The sequence below is a fragment of the Pleurodeles waltl genome, chromosome 6 (genome assembly GCF_031143425.1).
Source record: "Pleurodeles waltl isolate 20211129_DDA chromosome 6, aPleWal1.hap1.20221129, whole genome shotgun sequence".
Classification (NCBI taxonomy): Eukaryota; Metazoa; Chordata; class Amphibia; order Caudata; family Salamandridae; genus Pleurodeles; species Pleurodeles waltl.
In genome coordinates, this window is record NC_090445.1 from 410837026 (window position 1) to 410860782 (window position 23757).

At 49.3% G+C, this 23757-nt stretch overlaps 1 protein-coding gene across 2 annotated transcripts in view; it reads left to right on the plus strand.

The window, feature by feature from the left end:
* Positions 1–23757, plus strand: part of EPS8L3 (EPS8 signaling adaptor L3) — a 187055-nt gene that overhangs the window by 51195 nt on the left and 112103 nt on the right. For both annotated transcript variants that reach the window (XM_069238344.1, XM_069238345.1), the window contains one exon: positions 791–957. In XM_069238344.1, the coding sequence (XP_069094445.1) occupies positions 791–957 (167 nt within the window). The remainder of the gene's footprint in view (positions 1–790; positions 958–23757) is intronic.

The window sequence follows — 23757 nt, forward strand, 5'->3', positions numbered from 1 at the left end:
GATAAAGAAGAATACAGGCAGCTGCTCTACTGCTCTGTAATGGCTGTTTGTTCTGTCTCGTTTTTTATCATTAAATAATATTTGTGATATTCTTTCAGTCCTTAGATTACAATATTTGTGTGATTCCTCTTTATCCTTATATCACGACACTTGTGCGTTCCCCACTATAGCCCTATGTTACAATGTTGTGCTGTAACTCTCTTGTCCTATATTAAACTACAGGTGCTGCCTCATTCCTATTGTAATATCATGTTTGTGCCAGTACAATATTTGTGATATAAAGTTTCTAGCTGTATAATAAGATATGATTATTAAGATGTTTTGCTGTCCCTTCTATAGCCCTAATTGGGATCCTTATTGTATTCCTCTCTATCCCATGATTGTGATGTGTGGCACTCTTTAACCCGCTATTCCATTGGTTTCTTCCCCCTCAGTATCCTATGTCACTCTGTATCACAATAATTATTTTACTCTTTTTAATTCTCTTTCCTTCTAAATGTGCTCACTTGTCTCCATCTTACTATTATATCACTATAACTCCTCATGATTTATTTTATGGTCCAATGTATTAATTGGTAACAGTGTTTGTGCTGCCCTTGTTTCACAATCTCTGCTGTTTCCCTTTCTGTCCCAAAGCACTATATATGCAATGGCGACCTTCAATTTCCCCTATATAGAGCCCCGTACTTGTGTGTGGAATGAACTGCAAATGAAGTGAGGCCTTGTTGAACTTTATATGATAATTTATATTCATCTTTTCCTAATTTTGCTTTTCTGTTGTTTTCTCCAGAAATAATTTAGAGAACATGCTGTCCCAGCAAGTCTTGGCTCCTCTGAGAGGAAGGTCAACCACTTCCCAGCGGAACACCTGGAGGCAGCCAGAAGAGCCACAGATGAAACCGCGCCCACCTGCACAGGGACCACGGGAGGAGTATCCACAGAATTTAGCAGCTTATGGTACATGGCAGAGGTGGGATGTGGGTGTGAATGGGAAGGCCTGGAAAGAAGTACCAAAGCATGGAGTGTTGAAGGAACTGATAGTGTTAGCTTCTGAGAGGAGGAGAACAGCTTTGATGCACACATAGAAGGAATGAGACATTAGTGAAAGTCTTGAATCCAAAGATGGAGGACGTGTTTGGCAGGAGTGACAACCACTTTGATGCAGAGGAGAAAGACAGAAGTAGAGGTGGGAGCGCTGGGTGCAGAGCGTGGCAGAAAACAGCTGTAGTTGCAGGGCAGGTTGCCAGAGGGAAAGGTGAGGAAGCAGTGAGGACATGGGCATGCATGCCAACATTTTAGAAGAGGAAAGCCGGGGAATGTATTTCCCCCATTCACTTCTATTGAAGCAGAGGCCATTTCAGCTGGGAGGCACCCAAAATAAGGCTAATTGTGGCTTTAAAAATCTGGAGTTTCCACCTATGCATGTGGCTCTGTGAAATGAGAGGCCTGGCAACAGTGAGAGTGCTGGATGCAGAGAGCCCGAGTCCACCAGCAGTGAGGCTATGGGGTGCACACAATGGAAGGTCATGGCAGTAGTACCAGTCCTCTGGCTGTAGGGGGGAGGGGAATAAGGTAGTTGTGAAAATGTGGGGTGCACATAGAGTAATGTTTCAGCAGCAGTGACAGTGTTTGGTGCAGCGGGTAGACCAGTGTGGCAGCAGTGACATGCAGGGGCGTAGCTTCAAGGGGGTGTTTGGGGTGTTACACACCCCCTAAAAAATGGATTCTGTTGTAAATAATTGGGTACCAGTGCTTTCAGTCGAGTGAGGTGAGGTGCCTGTCATAGTTCACCTGAGATTTTTACATACACCTAGAGAAAACGACACACACATGCTCACTCTCTCCTCTGTTTTTAAGGTTTTCAAAAATGTTGGTTAGTTTGAAAACTATTGTCTCTACCAAGATGCACTGCCCCTTAAGCCCCTCTCATGCCCTGATTAATTGTTGGGAAATCTGAGGTTCAACCGCCACCAATCTTACTGAGCAAGCTACACCCCTGGTGACATCGACCTGGATATAGTATGAGGGAAGGATGGTATGGCAGTGGCGGCCGACACAATTTAATAGTAGTGTGGGGGCGCAAGCAGGAGCATGCAGAGGAGGGATGCGCAGACGTGTGTGGGGGGTTTTAAGAATAAAAAAATAAAACTTACCCGTGGCTGCCGGCCGCCTTGCACTCAGCTTCAGAAGACTCCATGTGCAATCCCCATACTGCTCTCATTCAATTACGAAGCATGACATCAGCGAGGTGATTGACATGAGCGGGTTGGTCTACTGCTCACTCAGGTACAAGGAATCTATGCTGTTTCTGCAACCCAGCTGTCAAATACAGCTGGGTTGGTGAAACCTAAGTGTGCATATCTGCTTGGTCGGCCGAGGACGGCCGGTCAAACTGACATGCGCACTTAAATGCACTCCACTCTTCCTCCCCCCTCCCATGGCCCCGCACTGCCCCTACCTGCACACGCTGGTTCAGGGAGCAGCTGAAAAATAAAACAATAATAAAATATAATTTTATTTTTCAGCTGCTGGCTCTGAGTCGCGGTTGCTGTATGGCAGCAGTGGGAGCCCATGGTGTGGAGTGAGAAGAGTATTATAGCAGTGAGACTGTGAGGGGCGCAGGGTAAAGAGGGGCATCACTGTAGTAGCAGGGTCTCAAGTGCAGAAAGAGTAGGAGTATGGCAGTCTTTGAAAGGGGTGGGTAGAAGGGAATTATACCCACTTCCCCACACCTTGCAGAGCATCCTCTCCTCCAGGGAAATGTATTAATAGATTTTTAATTCCAAGCAAGACTGCAGTTTTCATTACAAATGAGGCAGTTAGTGGGGACACACCACCAGGCGCTTTACAACATGTTTCACTTTCACTGAAGGGCATTTATTTCAATACTTAGAAACAGGTGTTACTTATTGCACAAGGCCGAAACGGAAGAAGCAAGCAGAAGACCCCAACTAAATATTGGCCTAGGCCCTCCACCAACTTCTGACAAGCCTGATGGCATCAGTGAGAGTGTGTGGTGCTGGATAAGGAGGCTTTGGTCACAATTAGAAGGCCTCAAGTGCAGAAGAGTAAGAGTATTGCAGCAGTGGAAGCCACAGCTTCAAGTAGAACACTAATGTGACTGCAGTGCTGGTAGTGGTGGTGGGAAGTAAAGGGAGAGAGGACAATTTGGCATCAATGAGAATATGTGTTGGAGGGATAGATAGAATATGGGGTTCATGAAAGTACTTTAGATATATAAAAGAAACATGGCAGCAGTGAAAGGCAGAGCAGAGTGTGAGGATCGAATTGAGCAATGGTATGGCAGCAGTGAGGGCATGGGGTGTATGCAGAGGAACATACTGGTAGCAACAAGAGCAGTGATTTGAAGGCAGAGCAGCTGTTATCAGTTAGCATATAAGATGCAGGGAGGGAAAGAAAGGCAGAATTGAGAGCCTAGGGTGTCGAAAGAGTAGGAGTGGGAGCGCAGAAGAGCATGACAGCAGTGGCATAGCTTTGAATGCAAGGAAAGAAGCAGGATAAAGTCAATGAGTGCACTTGGTACAAAGAGCCCAGAGGGGGCATGCACGGCAAGGTCTGGAAGAGCGTCGAGATGTGACAGCCTCAAGTACGAGAGCTGGAGTGCAGAGAGGAAGAATGTGTAGAGGGGAGCTGTGGGGCCTCTGCAGCGTTAGCCATTTTGGGGCAATATGCTGGCCACACCGAATAAGACACAGACACGGGTCACATGGCAATACTCTCGCCGTAAGACCACGAAGGTCGGCGGCCACTTTATTATATAACCTCCAGGCCCGAGGCCCATCCCTCATGACCCCAAAGGTAACATGTTATTGGAGAGCCCGGATGGCTCTCTACATCCCTCCCTTGTTTTAGTTCCTAATATCCATCAACTTCAGTAACGTAAAGGCATCAGATAGAGCGAGAAAAGAAAACAAGATGAAGTCTCTTAAGCGTTGATTGGGAGTCCGGTTGGGACGCAGATTGTACTTCAAGCTCTGCTACGGCAGACCCCTTAGTGGCTCCATCAGCTAAGCGTGACGGGCCCCACAGGTTCCCTCCGGGGAGCAACGCCACCCTCAGACTGAGCTCCATCCCAGCACACCAGCTGCGAGCAGTCGCATACAGCATCTTCTCCCTCACTCTAATCGTGAGGCCTGACGCCAGTGTCCGTTTCCACCAACACCACTCTCTTAAACTAGGAGATGTTACGCGTGACACGCCGTCCATTCCTGCTACCAGTTATCATCGTCCCTTCGGCCTTCTACATCGTTAGATATCATGCTTGTAAGTAATCCGGAATTTCCACCCAGGATGACGGTCCCGCAGATCAGGGTGTTTCGCTCGCCGACTCTCACTTGCCTTCAGGTTCATTTGCTCCCTCTTCCATTGTGTCTTGGATACATCCAGAGCTTCTGGACGCCATAGACTATCAGCCGGGATGGAGTCACGGGTCGGCAGTTTGAACAATAGCGCCGCTGGGGCACAGCCAGTGTTGCTGTGGGGTCTATAGGCCCTTAGGAATTTGTGAAAGCACCATTCTGCATCCTCCCTTTGGTACACCCTATCCGCACGGAATGGTTTAAAGTCCTTATGAACCTCTCGACGTTTCCGTTCGCTTGAGGCCAATGAGGGGTGATCCGGTGATGATCTATGGTCAGTGACCCTAGATATTCTTGAAACTCCTGACCATGAAAAGGAGGACCATTGTCTGTCCAGATTTCATCCGGTAAACCTATCAAGCCAAATGTTTTCTCCAACACTGGCTGGATATGCTTGAACATAGTGGATGCAACCAGTTCCACTACAGGAAACCAGGAGCAAGAATCGACCATCACTGCCGTCAGCCGACCATCCGAAAAAACTCCTGAAATCCAACCTTATCCTGGACCTGGGTTGCATGGTCGGCTGCTTGGTTATCACAGGAGCAGTAACCTGGTCCCGGGCAGTTATGGCGCACGGGTGGCACCTCATCACATACTTGTCAATCAGAGAGTCCATCCCAGGGAACCACACCTCGCTGCGGAGGCGATCCTCAGTTTTTGTGGTCCCTTGGTGCCCCTGATGTTCCAACTCCACCACCCGACTTTGCAGATACTGCTGTATCACCAGCCACTGGCCTCAGAGCAGGAGGCCCTCCGGACTCATGTAGAACATGTCCACCGACTCCGTGTCGGTCTGCTGAGCCTGCAGTAGCTTGAACTTCTCATAATCCAGGTTGAGTTGGGGGCAAAATATCTATTGAGGGCGTCCGCTGCTGTGTTGAAACCATTGTCGCTGACACAGGTAACATGGCACTACTCTCGCCACGAGGGTCGGTGGCCGCTATATTATATAACCTCCGGACCTGAGGCCCATCCCTCGTGACCCCAATGGCAATATGTTATCAGAGAGCCTGGATGGCTCTCTACGGAATGGGGGAGTACTCAGAGTGGGAGGTGCAGAGAGAAGTGCATGGCATTAGTGAGAGCACAGGGTCCAGGAGTGAAGCGTATGGCAACCATAAGAGAGAGGGAAGCGTATGGGAACACTGAGAGAATACGGGCACAAGTATGTGGCAACAGTTAGGGTGAGGATGAAGAGAGAGAACAGAAGTGGAAGTGATTTCACAGAGTGGTAGGTACAGAAAGAAAAGTGTGACATTAGTGAAAGCATGCCATGCAGAGAGGGAAGTGTGTGGCAGCTGTGTGAGAGTAGGGATACAAAGGAAAGCGTATGATGAGAGTGACAGTAAGGGGTGTAAAAGCACTGAAACCAAGCGGTGCAGAGAGAACATTATAGCAGTAGTGAGAGCCAGTGCTTAGTTTCAGCCAGTGGTTACAAGTGGGGCCCAGCAGCACTTATTTTTGGGGGGCGGGATTTATTTTTCATCATCGAAAATTTCACCTAGATCAAGAAATGGAAAAAAACACAAGAGAGAAAGAATGAGGAAAAGAAAAATAGAAAAACGGTGATAAAAGGTTGGTACGTTTTAAGGACTTTGGTGGTCTAGGCCAAACTTAGTTTGAGGTCCCATGCACAACTTAGAATTTCTAATCCATTTTCAGCCCATTTACACCCTTGGCGACTTTGGTTGGATCATTAACAATGCTCTTCCTTGGCCACCCTTCATCGGGGGCCCAACTATGGAGCAAACTGTCTCTCTCAAGCTTGCCAACACCAGAGAAACAGAAAGACAAGCAGCCTGAACAAGCTTACTGCATATGGTGCACTGAACTGGTGTTTCATCTTTTGGGCCTGTGCATACAGAGAGTGTTTTTTTGTTTACTGTCCAGTTCCTTTTCTTTGAGAAACAGGGACTCTGAGTTAGGTGACTCTGGGCTGTGATTGCATCGACCCAGCAGTGGCCCCACATGGATTGTGCAGTCTTGGAGGAGGGACCATATAATGCTGCTCTGCACTTCACATTGACACATGGCCTACATGCCAGAAAAACAGAAAGACTAGTGGTTCGACCAAGCCTTCTACCCACAATCTATGCTGTTAAACTGTAGCTAGTCTGTCAGAAACATTCAGGTGAACAGTGCTGATGGGTGCAAAGGCTAGGCTGGCCCTATGCACTTTAAAAGGTTAGAACGCGTGCTGAATCTAACCAGAATCAGATAGGTATTTGTGTGAGCTCTCTCTACCTGTCAGGTAGTAGCTAGACTGGCTAGATAGCCTGAGCTGGCTCAAAAAACAGAGAGTAAGTAAACAAACTGGATATTTTATAACTCTAGACAGTGGGGAACTGTCCCTTAACCTAGGTGCACTGGACGAGCTGGTCTCACCCTCGGCTACAGCGCTACTGTACCAAGTGCAAGACCAGCTTGTCCTGCACCTGGCCCACAGGGGGAGTGCTAGTGCTCCCTGTGGGCCTCCCAAACCCTCCCCTGGGCAAGGATGGAAGGGGAAGAGCTTTCCCTGCCACTCCTGATCCCTCCGACCCCCCCAGTGACGTCTGATGACATCAACGAGCGATTGTGCGCTGACCTCATCAGAGGTTGCCTCCTCTCGCTGGAAGCGATCAGAAAAGAAACGCTTTTATTTCTCTTCCAATTGGGGTGTGGGGCAGAGCGGAGAGGCATGAAAGGAAAGGAAAGGCTTTTCCTTTCCTTTCATGTCTCTCTAAGCATTCCTGCAGCACTACTGTAAAGCCATTGTGCTGTAGGTATGCCACTAGACACCAGGGATTTTTTTTAATTTACATGTAAAGGGAGCGACCCCTTAGCCAATGGTCGCTCATCAAGGAGGGCATTTCTTAAGCTGTTTTTGCCCTCCTTGGGGGCAGAAGCCACTAGGCACCAGGGATATTGTTTTTATGTTTTTTTTTACAGGTGGGGAGCGACCCATTAGTCAAGGGTAGCTCCCCGGGGGAGGCAAATTTATTTTATGCCATTTCTGCCACCCTATTTTTATTAGGCCAATCTGCCCTCAAGGGGGGCAGAAACCACTAGACACCAGGGATTTTCTTTTTTAATTTACATATAAGGGGAGCGACCCCTTAGGCAAGTGTTGCTCCCCTGGGGGAAAGTGGGGGGCATTTGTTTTAAGGCCTTTTCTGCATATCGGCCTATTTTAATTAGGCCAATCTGCCTCCAAGGGGGAAAGAAACCACTAGGCACCAGTAATCTTTTTTTTTTTTTACAGATGGGGAGCAACCACTTAGGCAAGGGTCACTCCTCTGGGGGGCAATTTTATTTTAGGCCATTTACTTTTATGAGGCCAGTGGGGGCAGAAACCACTAGACACCAGGAATTTGTTTTCTTTACTATTTTACGTAAGGGAATCGGCCCCTTGGGCATGGGCCTTTCCACATGGGGGCAAATTATTTTAGGCAATTTCTACCCCCCCCTTTTTGGCAGACTGGCCTATTTCTATTAGGCCCATCTGCCCCCAAGGTGGGCAGAAATCACTTAGGCACCAGGGATTGGTGTATGTGTGTGTTTTGTTTTGGGGGGCAGCCCCCTTTTGAAAGGGTCGTTCCCCATGGGGGCACATTACTGTTGGCCATTTCTGCCCCCGTGGGTGCAAATTTGCCTATTTATGTGGTGGCAGAAAGCCCACTAGACACCAGGGAAAATGTTTTTTTTTTTAAAAGAGGGTGGGGGTATGGCCATACCCCACCCCAAATTAATGGTGACAAAGTTGTTCTGTCTACTGGTGGGCAGATGGGGCAATTACCCCCAATCCAATTCCCGGGGGACAGAAAGCCTACTAGATGCCAGGGAATTTAAAAAAAATAAAAAATAGTGGGGTGGTGGCTACCAACCAGTATGGGCATGGTTATGCCCCCCACCCCAACTGAAGGGGGTAACAGTCTTTCAGCCCCCCCGACAAACTAAAGGATCCTATCCCAACGACAAGCAAGAGGATATTTGATTATTTTCGGTTTTGATTTTACATTTGAGCCATGAGAGCTTGGCTAACTCTCAAAATCGTCCCACTTGGAGTGGTGAGGGCTTCACTTTTTGGACTTTGGGACACTGCCATCTAGAAAAATCTACAAGACCTAGACACATCTGAAATCTAAACATCTGGGTGAGTCCAGGGTTGTGTGCTTAACATGCACCCTGCACCATTTTCTGACCTACAATGCTATGCAAACCTCCAACTTTGCTTGAAATCACACATTTTCCCCACATTTTTGTGATGGAACCTTCTGAAATCTGCAGGAATCCACAAAATTCATACCACCCAGCATTGTTGCATCTATACTGATAAAAAATCTGCCCCACTTGTCAGCCTAAAAATGTTTTTTTTTCAAACTGCCCTTTTGGACCCGCTTTGGTTCCCCCCTCAATTTCAGCATGGTTTTGGCTCTTCCCTGTCACAGGCACTTGGTCCATCTACACAAGTGAGGAATCATTTTTATCGGGAGACTGAAGGGAACATTGGGTGGTAGGACATTTGTGCTGGAGCGGTGATCCCACACAAAAATGTGGGGAAAATGGGATTTTGTTACCTAAATTTGAGGTTTCCTGAGGATTCTGGGTAAGAAAACACTTGGGGATCCACGCAAGTCACACCTCCCTGGACTCCCTCGGATGTCTAGTTTTCAGAAATGACTGGGTTTGTTATGTTTTCCTAGATGGCTGCTGAGCCCAGGACCAAAAACGCAGGTGCTGCCCCCTGCAAAAACAGGTAGTTTTTGTAATTGATAATTTTGATATGTCCACATAGTGTTTTGGGGCATTTCCTGTTGCGGGCACTAGGCCTACCCACACAAGTGAGGTACCATTTTTATAGGGAGATGTGGGGGAATGCTGGGTAGAAGGAAGCTTGTGGCGCCCCCCAGATTCCAAAACTTTGCAGCACCGAAATGTGTGGAAAAAGTGTTTTTTTTGCCACATTTTCAGGTTTGCAAAGGATTCTGGGTAACAGAACCCAGAGAGAGTGCCAAAAATTACCCCATCCTGGGTTTCCCTGGGTGTCTAGTTTTCAGAAATAGCCAGGTTTGCTAGGTTTCCCTAGGTGCCAAATAAGCTAGCGGCCAAAATCCACAGCTAGGAACTTTGCAAAAAACAGGTCAGTTTTCATAAGAAAATTTTGATGTATCTATGTTGTGTTTTGGACCCTTCCCTGGCATGTGCACTAGGCTTACGCACACAAGTGGCGTACCATTTTGGTCGGGAGACTGAGGGAATGCTGGGTGGAAGGAAATTTGTGCCTGCTCTCAGATTCCAGAACTTTCCGTCACCAAAATGTGAGGAAAAAGTGATTTATTTTGCAAAATGTTGAGGTTTGCAAAGGATTCTGGGTAACAGAACCTGGTGAAAGCACCACAAGTTTCCCCATCCTGGGTTCCCCTAGGCATCTAGTTTTAAACAAAGGCACAGGTTTGGTAGATTTTTGTTGGGTTCTAGCATGGTATATGGAAGGCGTTCTAATTCTGGGTGGAATGTAGAACGCGGGGAGAGAAGGTGGAACGTGGGGGGTCTGTGGGAGGACAGTTATGAGGTAGACCCGGACCGGGAAGGAAATACACTGTTGCCCTCCTACCCGGTGTCGTCTTCCTTTCAGTGGCGACGAGGACATACACGCAGCACAGTATTCTTGGGTTTTTGATGTGCCTGTGTTGATGGTGAGCCGAACAGCGCGGCAGGTGGATGTTCAAGGTTCAGCCGCGTTGAGTAGCTTGAGGGCGGAGGCAGAGACTGCTGATGTGGAGGATGTATATTAGAAACCACAGAGAGTGACCCACACAGAACCCAAAGGGTCTGGGTGAAACCTTTTTACAAAACAATAGTGACCCCGTACGAGACAAAGACAGACTTTACAACAAAAACAACCCTTATTACCATTATGCAGCATAGATACATAATCATTTTAAAAACATCCTTTATTTTATATCCAAATTATATTCTCTACTTATATACAGAGATTAATAAGAAAAATCCCCTATCATATCACCACACAAGAAAAGGACAGAAAAAAGTGCAAAAAAGATTAAGTGCTCGTGACTAGAAAGATAAAGAGATAATCAATCTCCCACCTATCCATTCAAAAAATAAACTTAAAAACAAAAAAAAAAACACAGCCTGTTGGTTAACCCTTTTTCTCGCATTGAATCAATATTTGTTTTTATCAGAACTCAATTCCCACTTTAGTCCTTCACTAGATTTCAGGAAAAAAACAAATCCAGGCTAAAGCATCGTCGTCGACATTTCGACCCCCTCTACCTCTTGTGGCAACTCCGGGCTTCACAATGGGTCTTCCTCAGGACTAGTAGATAGGGAACATCCAAACTTCACTACATCTCATAAGTCTGTCTTTGTCTCCTATGGGGTCAATGTTGTTTTGTAAAAGGATGTGGAGGATGTGGTGTAAATAACTGAGGTACGCCTTTAAGAAAAGGTTTTGTGATGGAAGAACGAGCGTGCATATCGTAGGCGATCTATTGCAAAGGAGAAAGTGAGGAAGGACTATGGAGCTGTAGCTGACAGCTCATCGCACGTGCCTAGCGGCCAGTTTGACTGGTTGGGAATAAAACACAAAAAGCCCAACCAGTCATAGAAACAAATGGTCAACAAAGAACTGTGGCAACCATCTTGGAAGTATAAAAAGGAAAAAGTGTCATACACTTACTATGAACAAGAGTTTACAGAGTAAAAAAATAGAATAGAAATAAGTAATGGAAAAATATTTTTTGATGCACTGTGTCGTTTCAAAAATAAAAATAAAATACATTTTTTTTAAAAACAGGACACTTTGTAAACATACTTTTTATAAAACAAGAACAAGATAGCTGAGTACCACAATATTTTAAGTAAAACTTGGATATAATGGAGAGGATATTGGCACCTGCACCTTTCTTACAGACGGCAGGAACACCGCCTCTAGATTGGCAAACATGGAAAGAGACATTTGAAGCATATTTGGAGGCGATTGAAGGCAACACCTTTACTTCTAAAAAGAAAAAAGCACTGTTAATCTACAATTTGGGAACAGAGGGAAGGAACATCTTGAAAACATTGCCCTTAGAAGCAGTTAATATCTTAACAGTGGGGGATGATGGAGTAGGGTCGACCTCCACGGTTGATGAGTATGCCTCGATAGTTAGCACATTGTATAAGAGATTTAGGCCCATATTTATACTTTTTGACGCAAAACTGCGCTAACGCAGTTTTGCGTCAAAGAAATTAGCGCCGGCTAACGCCATTCTGAAGCGCCATGGAGGCGCTGTATTTAATTAATGACGTTAGCCGGCGTTAGCCGCCGGCGCTGCCTGGTGTGCGTGGAAAAAAACGACGTACACCAGGCAGCGCCGGCGTAGGGGGATATGGGTCTTGGGCGTCAAGAAATGGGGCAAGTCAGGTTGAGGCAAATTTTTCGCCTCAACCCGATTTGCGCCATTTGTTTTCACTCCCAACCCCCATAGAAATGACTCCTGTCTTAGCAAAGACAGGAGTCATGCCCCCTTGCCCAATGGCCATGGCCAGGGGACTTATGTCCCCTGGGCATGGTCATTGGGCATAGTGGCATGTAGGGGGGCACAAATCAGGCCCCCCTATGCCACAACAAAAAAAAAAAAAATGACTTACCTGAACTTACCTAAATGTCCCTGGGATGGGTCCCTCCAGCCTTGGGTGTCCTCCTGGGGTGGGCAAGGGTGACAGGGGGTGTCCCTGGGGGCATGGGAGGGCACCTCTGGGCTCCTTCCGAGCCCACTGGTCCCTTAACGCCTGCCTTTTGCAGACGCTAAAAAACAGCGGCCGTACGTCATTTTTTTTGACCCGCCCACTCCCGGGCGTGAATTTTGCCCGGGAGTGTAAATACGACGCACATGCCTCAGAGTCAATTTTTTAGACGGGAACGCCTACCTTGCATCTCATTAACGCAAAGTAGGTGTCCACGCTAAAAAATGACGCAAACTCCATGGACTTTGGCGCTAGACGCGTCTAACACCAAAGTATAAATATGGAGTTAGTTTTGCGTTGGAATTGCGTCAAAAAAAATGACGCAATTCCGGCGCAAACAGAGTATAAATATGCCCCTTAATCCAAGGAAAAATATTATTCTAGAAAGACATACATTTCTTCAATAAGCACAAATTTCAATCGACGATTTTGTGGCAGCACTACATCGCTGGCAGCTACTTGCAATTACAGAGTGTTTAGAGACAAGATTATACGTGGTCAGCTAATTGAGAGAACAAATAACAAAAAGATTCAGGAAAAGCTTTTAGCTACGGAAGACCCAGATTTAGAAATGGCTTTGAAATTGGCAAGGAGTATAGAACACTCACAGATCTGTATGCGGGAAATGAACAACAATGCTAAAACCACAGAGATCAGATATATAAAAGCAAAGCAGGCAGCAAAATCAACTATGAAGAGTAGCAAAACGAGCATGAACTCTTGTCGTCCAGGAACAGGAATGTTACTAACGACATGTCTTGCTACATGTGTGGAAGTAGAACTCATGTTGGCAATTCAAAGAACTGTGCAGCTGTGAATCAATCGTGTTTCAAGTGTAGGAAGAAAGGTCACTTCGCAAGGTTATGTAAGGAAAGCATTGGCATGAAAAATACAGGGCAGACAGTCAAAATGGTTGTGGGAAAGTTTTAAGCGACCTTAAAATTTGGAAGCAAATGTGCAGTGGGAACGGTGTATGTGGTCAAGGAGAGTGCAAATCTTTTGGGTTGGGAAGAACAAGGTGAGTTGGGTATCATCCTAGACCCGAATCACCCAGATATGGAGTTATCAAAACATGAAAGTGTTTACCAAACGTGTTACAGGAGCAACCAAGGATTGGATCAGAGACTACCCAGAAGTTTTTGTGGATGGGTTAGGAAAGCTCAAGGGTTTCCGGCACTGCATAATTTTTAAACATGGTGCAAATGCTATGGCTCATAAGGTACGCAAAGTACCATTAGCACTACGTGCTGAGTTGAAGCACGAATTGGAGAAGTTATGTTTGTTGGGCATAATAGAACCTATTGAAGGGTCTGAATGGTTGGCACCTATAGTTTTGGTGCGTAAGGCAGACAAATCATTAAGACTCTGGTGGTCATTACAACCCTGGCGGACGGTGTTAAAGCGGCGGTAAGACCGCCAACAGGCCGGCTGTAAACAATTTGCAATTAGGACCGTGGCGGAAACCGCCAACAAAGACAGCCACTTTAACACTCCGACCGCCATGGCGGTACAAACAAACAGCGCGGCGGTCACCGCCAACAGACAGGCGGGAGACAATGTACCGCCCACACTATTACAACCCACCAATCCGCCACATTTTCCAGGGTGGATTCACCGCGGTTAAAAACATGGCAGAAACAGGAATTCCGAAGGGAAAACGCTCACCTCTACACACCCCACGAGGAACGAGGACACCATGGACCCAGAATTCTACCTGCAATAGTTTTCCTGCTCCTCTACCAGTAGCATGAACGTCGGCAGTGAAGACCACGGTGAGTACTGCACCTACGAACCAGGGGAGGGGAGAGGGCAAAAACAGGGGGACACACACGCAACACCTCCACCCTAACCCTCTACAACACACACACTAATGCATATTAATACATCACAGTTACACCCCCCAAACTCCCGGAAGAATGCAAAGACAATAGAAAATGAGTGTAACCATTGTAATATATTAAAATCAAGTACGCTAAAATATATATATATACACCATTTACAAAATATATACCAAGCATAGTAGTCCAGGTAGTGCTCCAATTAAGTCTGTGGAACACTGGGCCCACACGGTATGGGCGAGGCCCACACAAGATCCCCGACCATGACGGAGAGAACACTGCAGGGGCATCAGAGAGCAAGCAAACAGGCACCTCAGGGGGAGGGAAAGGGGGGCACCTCAGCCGGTTGAGTGCACAACGCCAAATCCACGAGGGGGCCACATGCCCACTGTTCAATCCTGGGGAGTGCAAAGCCACAGTCTCTCAAGTCTCTACAGTGGGTGGGTTGCCCACTGTTCCATCTTGGTGAGTGCAAAGCCACAGTCTCTCAAGTCTCTACAGTGGGTGGCTTGCCCACTGTTCCATCCTGGGGAGTGGAAAGCCACAGTCTCTCAAGTCTCTACAGTGGGTGGGTTGCCCACTGTTCCATCCTGGGGAGTGGAAAGCCACAGTCTCTCAAGTCTCTACAGTGGGTGGCTTGCCCACTGTTCCATCCTGGGGAGTGCAATGCCACAGTCTCTCAAGTCTATACAGTGGGTGGGTTGCCCACTGTTCCATCCTGGGGAATGCAAAGCCACAGTCTCTCAAGTGGATAACAGTCTCCACTGGTTTTGGAGGGGGCATGGTGCCCAGAGTGCTTCATCCTGCTAAGGACAGAGGTAGTGGATGGATCTCTCCACTGGTTCTGGAGGGGGCATGGTGCCCAGAGTGCTTCATCCTGCTAAGGACAGAGGTAGTGGATAGATCTCTCCACTGGTTCTGGAAGGGGCATGGTGCTCATAGTGCTTCATTCTGCCCGTGACGGACTCAGTAGCATCAGTGCCCTTGGCCCTCCTGGGCCTGCGGTGCTTGAGGCGGCGGTGCCCTGTTCAGTGGTGCTTGAGACGGCAGTGCCCTGTTCAGCGGTGCTTAAGACGGCGGTGCCCTGTTCAGCGGTGCTTGAGACAGCGGTGCCCTGTTCAGCGATGCTTGGAGCGGCGGGCTTCTTTGCAGTGACTCAGCTGCTGGCGGTCCTTCATGGCCCAGCAGGGCTTGTGCTGGCGGTCCTTCATGGCCCAGCGGGGCTTTTGCTGGCGGGCCTTCATGGCCCGCTGGTCTTTTGCTGGCGGTCCTTCATGGCCCAGCGGGGCTTTTGATGGCGGTGGCCTCCTGGGCAGCTGGGCTTGTGCTGGCGGTGGCCTCCTGGGCAGCTGGGCTGGTGCTGGCAGTGGCCTCCTGGGCAGCTGGGCTGGTGCTGGCAGTGGCCTCCTGGGCACCTGGGCTTGTGCTGGCGGTGGCCTCCAGGGCAGCTGGGCTTGTGCTGGCGGTGGCCTCCTGGGCAGCTGGGCTTGTGCTGGCTGTGGCCTCCTGGGCAGCGGGGATGATGGCGGTCTTCTACGCCGTGCTGCTCTTCCCAGACTTGCCGGGTTTCTTATGGCCCTTCCCCACCTTGGAAGGTGTCACAGCTGACTCCACACTCCCATCGGGACCCCTGGGAGCAGCTTTGGTGGCTGGAGTCCTCCCCCTCTCCCGCCGGGCACTTCTGATGCTTCACAGGTGGGGGACTGTCTGTGCTGGGGCTCCGTGCCACACTGGCTGCCCCGTGACTACAGGCACCACTGGTCCCGGAGATGTTGTGGCTGAGGTGCTAGTTCGGGACCTAGGGGACCGACGGGGTGGGGGAGGTGTGGGAAAGAGGTCAAGGTTGGACAGGAAAAGTTTTTGGGACACACTGGGACGGTTAGCTGGAGGGGGTTTGGGAGTGGAGGAAGAGGTTGTGGTTGTAGGAGGTGTTCGTTTGCTGACTTTGGGTGAAGTTGCATGCGCTGGAGGCTGTCATGAGGTGGATGGCTGTTGGGTGTGTGAGTGCCTGCATTTGTGTATCTTCAGAGGGGGCGTCACAGACACACTGGGAGAGGACACAGGGGACGTGTGAATGGTAGTGGGGGTAGTGACTGCACGTGAGCGGGGTGTGCTGGTGGGTGTGCTGGAGAGGTACGTAGTGGCGGTAGAGGTAGTGCATGCAGGTGTGAGTGTAGACGAGAGGGGGGGGACACAGTGGAGGCAGTGGATGTTGGTGTGTCTGCATGTGTGTGATGCTTGCGTGAGTGCCTGTGGGATGTGTGGTTCTTATGTTTGCCTGAGCTTCCTTTGTGTGTTGAGGTGTGCGCATGCTGGTCTGTAGGTTTGCTTGGGATAGGCTGAGGTACAGGGGATTGGGTCGGGTGGAGGAAGTTGGAGGGGGGAGGCTAGACACAGGGACAATGGCTGCCATCAGTGCTGAGGCCAGAGTCTGAAAAGCTCGCTGAAGGGCCGCCTGACCAGAATGAATGCCCTCCAGGAATGCATTGGTTTGTTGCAACTGCCTTTCTACACTCTGGATGGCATTCAAAATGGTAGACTGCCCAACAGTGAGGGATCTGAGGAGGTCAATGGCCTCCTCACTGAGGGCAGCAGGGATGACTGAGGCAGGGCCTGAGGTGCCTGGGGCGAAGGTGATGCCCACCTTCCCGGGTGAGCGGGCACGGGGCGAAGGCTGAGGGGCTGCTGGGAGGGCGGTGCTGGAAGGGGGGTGTGGCGGCTGTACATGTAGATGTGGGTGGCACAGATGTTGCCGCCACCACAAGGGAGCTCCCATCAGAGGACGAGTCCGTGTCACTGGTCTCAGCTCCTGTCCCCGCCGTGGAGCTCCCCTCTCCCTCCATCCCACTGGTGAAGTCCGATTCCGTAGTGTGGCCCTCCATGGCCATGTGGGATGCAGCCCCCTGGTGCTCTGGTGCCACTGCTCCTCCGCCTGATGATGCTAATGCACACAAGAACAGGGAGACCACAAAAAGGGGGGGGGGAGACAGAAGAGAGACATGTTGAGTGCATGCATTACCGCTACCGTTGGCGGACACGACAGACACAGAAGCCCCCTGCACTACGCCGCTCTCTTGGGCTCCACTGTTCAATTCCTGGGAAATGGCCTACAAGGCTATGGACGACATCTGCACACATAGATGACACAGGGGCATGACTAGGTGTAGTTGTCACTCTACAGAGGTGGGGTGGGGTTCCACATGGCCTGCCTTATGGAGGGACCTTGCCTACGGAACTCGCCCTGCCTAGGGAAACCCCCAGCCCTCCTCCCCCACCCAGACCCCTCCACTGCGCGCAAAGTCAGCAGAATGTGAGTGTACTCACCCCCTTGTGGCTGCTGTGATGCCCTCAAGCGCCCATTCAACTCCGGGTACGCCACCTCCAGGATCCTGACCATCGGGGGGGTCATGGGGCGACGGGCACCCCTCCCACGTTGGGAGGCCATCCCCAGCTGAGCCTCCGCCGTCTTCTTGCTCCAGCGGCGAATGTCCTCCCATCTTTTCTGGCAGTGGGTGCTCCATCTGTGGTAGACCCCCAGGGTCCGGACGTCCTTGGCGATGGCACGCCAAATATGTTTTTTCTGGTGGGCGCTGACCTACATGATTTGTACAGGGAGAAGAGAAAGTTATTACCAACTGCACCATCAAAGTGATTGACCCCCATCCCTACCCTTGCCATGTGGCACATGCAATCTCTGTCGTTTCATGCACGCCGCACTCTCCCCCCTTCCTTCTTACATCCACCCCTCTCCACACAGGAATAGCCCATACAGAACGCTCCCAGTGTACTTACCTGTTTGGAGGACCGTAGAGTAGCGTGTACTGGGGGAGGACCCCATCCACGAGTTTCTCCAACTCCTCCGATGTGAAGGCAGGGGCCCTTTCCCCAGACACTTGAGCCATTGTCTCTTCCAGACCGAGGTCACAGCAGCACTTGCAGTGTAGGTCCTCTCCTGTCGAAGATCAGGTATCGAGTGATTGAACAGATAGAAAATGGCGGTCACGTCCGCGGCTGTGCGTACCGTCACCGCCAGCGTACATCGTCATTGGCTCCTGGGAGCCATAGGGTCCAATGTTAACCAATGCAGCATTGTGCCGCGGTCTTCGAACGCCTACCGCGACGGTGTACAATGCCAGCGCAGTTACCTCACATCCCATTGTCCCACTTTAGAGGTCAGGCAGCCGCCATTTCAGGGTCCCACATGGCTTCATTTTCAACTGCATCACACATACCTAGGCCTAGACTCAACACACATACAAGCCACTTTTTGAGTATGAATGGTGTTCTGTGTAAGCTGTGGGTACGTACCTCTGAGTTGTTTGACTCTGTGCTCGCTGTTGTCCTTCAAGGCACCGTCCGCTGGGACATGTGAGGAGATGGCAGCATCCTCCGGTGTACCGACCGTTGGTGGACCTGTCGACAATGGAGGAAAGACATGTGATAATCACATACAGGCTTGACCGTGCCACAATCCAGGAACTGTGTATCCAGTTGGAGCCAGACCTGATGTCAGTTATCCGCCATCTCACAGGAATCCCCCCTCAAGTGCAGGTGCTGTCAGTGATCCATTTCCTTGCAAGTGGATCATTTCAAACAACAGTGGCCATAGCATCAGGGATGTCCCAGCCTATGTTTTCCAACGTGTTATCCAGAGTGTTGTCTGCCCTGCTGAAACACATGCGGAGCTACATCGTTTTCCCTCAGGTGGAGGAGTTGCCTACAGTGAAAGGGGATTTCTATGCCCTGGGACATATCCCCAACATCATAGGTGCCATTGATGGGACCCATGTGGCTTTGGTACCCCCCCACAGGAGTGAATAGGTGTACAGAAACCGGAAGAGTTATCATTCGATGAATGTACAGATGGTATGTTTGGCATACCAGTAAATCTCCCATGTGAATGCCATGTTCCCTGTTTCAGTGCATGACGCTTACATCCTGCGGAATAGCAGCATCCCTTATGTGATGGGTCAACTCCAGAGGCACCGTGTGTGGCTATTAGGTGAGCACCTGGAAGCTAGTCAGTGGGAATGGTTGTCTGGGGATATCCCTCCAGGTTAGTGTGTGTCTAACAGTTGTCGCTCGCCATTTGCAGGTGACTCTGGTTACCCCAACCTGTCATGGCTACTGATCCCAGTGAGGAATCCCAGGACAAGGGCAGAGGAACGCTACAATGAGGCCCATGGGTGAACTAGGAGGTTGATCGAGCGGACCTTCGGCCTCCTGAAGGCCAGGTTCAGGTGCCTCCATATGACAGGTGGATCCCTATTCTACTCACCAAAGAAGGTGTGCCAGATCATCATGGCCTGCTGTATGCTTCACAACTTGGCTTTGCGTCGACAGGTGCCCTTTCTGCAGGAGGATGGTCCAGATGGCGGTGTTGTTGCAGCTGTGGAGCCTGTGGACAGTGAAGACGAGGAAGCAGAGGAAGAAGACATGGACAACAGGGACTCAGTGATCCAGCAATATTTCCAGTGATACACAGGTAAGAATACAAACCTGCCTACTACATGTACTTAAACACAACTACCTCTCTACTGTCTGTCGTTTTCACCCAGTGTATGGTCACTGAGTTGTCACTTTCCCTTACGATTTCACAGATGTGGGTCCCACTGTGTGACACCTGCTTTGATTCCTCATGGACTAGAGCTGTATGACATAGGTATGTTGCCATTACCAATGAAAAAGCTTTTTGCCACAGTTTTTGCCAATACAGTATTCGGAATCACACACAGACTCCAGATTTTTTTGTGCTTTAACGGTGTTTATTTAAGTGCTCAATATTGGAGGGGGTTGTAAAATGGTGAGGGGTGATGGCAGAGGAATGTCCATGGCAGAGTCCAGTCTATTAGTCTCACAGGTGCATTGCCCAAATGGGCATAGGAAATGGAGCTAGGGCAGTTTGAGGATGGACAGGGTGACAAAGTGGGACAGTAGGATGACAATCAGGGTGGTCTCATTTCTTGGCGGGGGTCTTGGCATCGTTCTCTGTCTTTGTCCTGGATCTCAGGGACCGTTTATGAGGTGGTTCTCCATCTGCAGGAGGTGGGGTGCTGGTGTGGTGGTCCTGTGGCGGTGCCTCCTGTCCACTAGTGCCGGCGTAGGTGGTGGGCAGTTCATCGTCCAGGCTGGTGTCAGGGGCCCCTTGTAGTGCCACAGTGTCCTTCCTGGTGTTGAGTACTTCCTTCAGCACCCCTACGATGGTGCCCAGGGTGGAATTGATGGTTCTGAGTTCCTCCCTGAAGCCCATATACTGTTCCTACTGCAGGCGCTGGGTCTCCTGAAACTTGACCAGTACCGTTGCCATCATCTCCTGGGAGTGGCGGTAGGCTCCCATGATGGAGGAGAGGGCCTCGTGGAGAGTGGGTTCCCTGGGCCTGTCCGCCCTCTGTCGCTCAGCAGCCCTTCCAGTTCCCCTGTGTTCCTGGGCCTCCGTCCCCTAGACCGTGTGCCCACTACCACTGCCCCCAGGTCCCTGTTGTGGGGTGGTGGGTTAGCCTGGGTTCCCTGTAGTGGTGGACACACTGCTGATTGACGTGTCCTGGGGACGGAGGTATGGGCCCGCTGGGTGGGTGCTGTGCTGGTGTTTCCAGAGGGGGTGCAGCTCCGTAGTGGCCTGTGACTGGGTGTGGGGAACCGACTGTCCCGAGGTCCCCGATGGGCCGGGCTGGTCATCTAGATCCAGTTGGACAGAGGTGCTGTCATCACTGTGGGCCTCTTCTGTTGGTGGTGTGGACATGTGTGGACCCTCCTGTCCGGTGACGTTGGGTAGGGGTCCTGCAGGGGTATAAAAGCATGATTATTGCATCTGTGTGTGTCAAGGTGTGCAATGGGTGGGTGACCGTGTACCCCAGTGCTAGCATTCCTGTGTGGGACCTTGTGTGATGATGGTTTAGGGGGGTGTATGGGTATGTGCAGTGGTTATGCTTTAGTGATGGGTGTCCATGTTTTGGTGTTGCATGCAGGGCTTGGTGTTGGGATGGGTGGTTTGTGATAGTGGGACATTTGTGAGGAGTAGGAGTGATGGGGGTCAGTGTGAGGGTGAGGGTATGTGCTGGCATGCAGGTAGGGTGGGGGATGTAATAGTAAAACTTTGACTTACCAGAGTCCATTCCTCCACCTACTCCTGCGAGGCCCTCAGAATGCAGAATCACCAAGACCTGCTCCTCCCATGTTGTTAGTTGTGGGGGAGGAGGTGGGGGTCCGCCGCTAGTCCGCTGAACCGCCAGGTGGTGTCTGGAGACCACGGAACGCACCTTCCCCCGTAGGTCGTTCCACCTCTTCCTGATGTCCTCCCGATTTCTTAGGTGTTGTCCCACTGTGTTGACCCTGTCCACTATTCTTCACCATAGCTCCATCTTCCTTGCAATTGGAGGTGTGCTGCACCTGTGATCCGAATAGCTGTGGCTCTACCCAGACGATTTCCTTCACCATGATCCTGAGCTCCTCCTCCGAGAACCTGGGGTGTCTTTTCCGTGCCATGGGGTGGTGTAGGTGATGTGTGGGGTGGTGTGTGGGGTGATAAGTGTGCTGATATGTAGTGGGGTGTTGTGTGAGGTGCATGTAAGTTATGTGGGTGATGGTGTTGTGTGCCTGTGGATACTAGTGTTGTTGATGGTGTTGTCTCTCTCTGGCTTTCGTTCGTGATTTGTGGACGTAAGGGTTTGTGGGTGATGTGGGTGTGTGTTTTATATTGTAATGTGTGTGTGGGAGTGGTTTGTGTATGTGTATCAGGTGTGTGTATTTCGAATTGTCCAATGTGGCTGTGTTTGGTAAATGTGTGTGTATTTTGAGCGCAGCGGTATGTACCGCCAATGGAATACCACGTTTGAAAGACCGCCGCGTGGATTCGTGGGTCGTGATAGTGTGGGTGTATTTCTGTTGGCGTGACGGTGGAGGTTTTGGTGTGGCGGACTTGTGTGGGTGTCTGAATTTAGGCGGATTCCGAACTATGGGTCATAATAGCTGTGGCGGAATTCCGCGGCGGTGTGGTGGCGGTCTTCTGCACGGCGGTAAGCGGCTTTTACAGCCAGTGTCATAATGAGGGCCTCTGTGTGGATTTAAGAGACTTAAATGGGAACATTTGAGTGGATCGTCAACCACTTCCCAACATCAATGAAATGTTGGCAAATCTGAGAGGAGCAAAGTATTTCACCTCACTTGACATCTCTTCTACATGCCATCAAGTGGAATGAGCAGGGATTCTAGACATTACACGTCATTTGTAACTCCGGGAGGAGTATAAAGATACATACGGATGACGCTTGGTTTGGCATCTATGTCTGCTGTATTTCAACACTTGAACAAGTTATTCCAAGGAAAAGAGGGTGTCATGTACTTCTAAGACGATATAATAGTATATGGGGACACTGTTGCTGTACACGATGACGTGTTGGAAGTTGTTAAGTTGTGTGGGATGACTTTAAGGAAGGACAAGTGCAAGTTTATGCAGGAAGGCATAGACTATTTAGTACACCATGTATCAGAAAAGAGTGTGGAACCAAAGATGAAAATTTTGCAATCCGACGTGCACCTGTACCAGCAGATAAGGATCAATTACGATCTTTCCTAGGTTTGGTGGAGTATTATGTGAAAATTGTGTCCAATTATTCAGACAATACTGTGTGTTTACGCAGTCTTTTAAAGAAGAGTGTAAAGTTTCAATGGGACAGTGAGGGTGATGAAAGATTCAAGTCAATAAACAAGAGCTTAGCCGATGTGCTTCCCCTCAAGGCTTTTGACATCAATTGCACATGTATTATTGCAACTGACAATGTAGGACTTGATGCTGTACTTATGCAAGTGAGGAGTAATGCTAAGGAGGAAACTATTGCATTTGCATCCAGAACTTTGATGGGGGCGGAATACACTTATTCTGTGATTGAGAAAGTAGCTTTAGCCATGGAGTGGGGTGTTGAACATTTCAAGAGTGTTTTCTGGGGGAATAGTTTGTTCTGAGAACTGATCATAAACCATTGGTAGATTTGTTTAGCATCAAGGGTGGGGTAGGGCCACACCCTGTATTGCGAAATGGCAGCATAGACTTCAGGAATACAACTATAAACTGGAAAATATGTTGGGTGTGAGGAATCGAGTGGCTGATTGCTTGTCCAGATTATCTTTGTCAGAAAGTGATGATAACTCAGAATCAGTGGATGAATTGGAGATAGTGTGTGCAGCAAATGCTATTGGCGAAGTTTCAAAAGGGACGTTGACTGAAACAGGAGTGGAGAAGTGCATGTTTGGATGATGTAGTGTTGCAAGAAGTTAGGAGTTACATCAGTAGAGGGTGGCCAAGTGTAAAAAACACACCAGAAGATTTAATTCCTTTCAAAAGGGTTAAAGAAGAATTATCCATAGTTGGAAATATTGTGCGGAGAGGAAATCTGTTAATAGTCCCTGTCAGCTTATGAATGAGAGTGTTAGAGTTGGCACACGAAGGGCATCTTGGAATTCATGCTATGAAGCGTAGAGTGAGAGAGGATTTCTGGTGGGCAGGAGTGGATAGAGCAATTGAACGTTATGTGCGCAAGTGTTACATGTGTGTGTAGAGGGACAAGTCTCAGGTAACATATCCATCCCCGGTAGACCCAATTCAGGTTAAAAATGTACCTTGGTCCAAGTTGGCATTTGACATCTCCGAACCATTTGGAGTAATTGGTGGTGCACCAAAGTATGCTTTGGTAATGGTGGACTACATGACTAAATGGCCAGAAATAAGGTTTGTAGATCACGTGACTACAGACATAGTAAAAGAAAAATTCAAAGAAGTGTTCTTCAAAGAAGGTTTACGGAAGAGATAG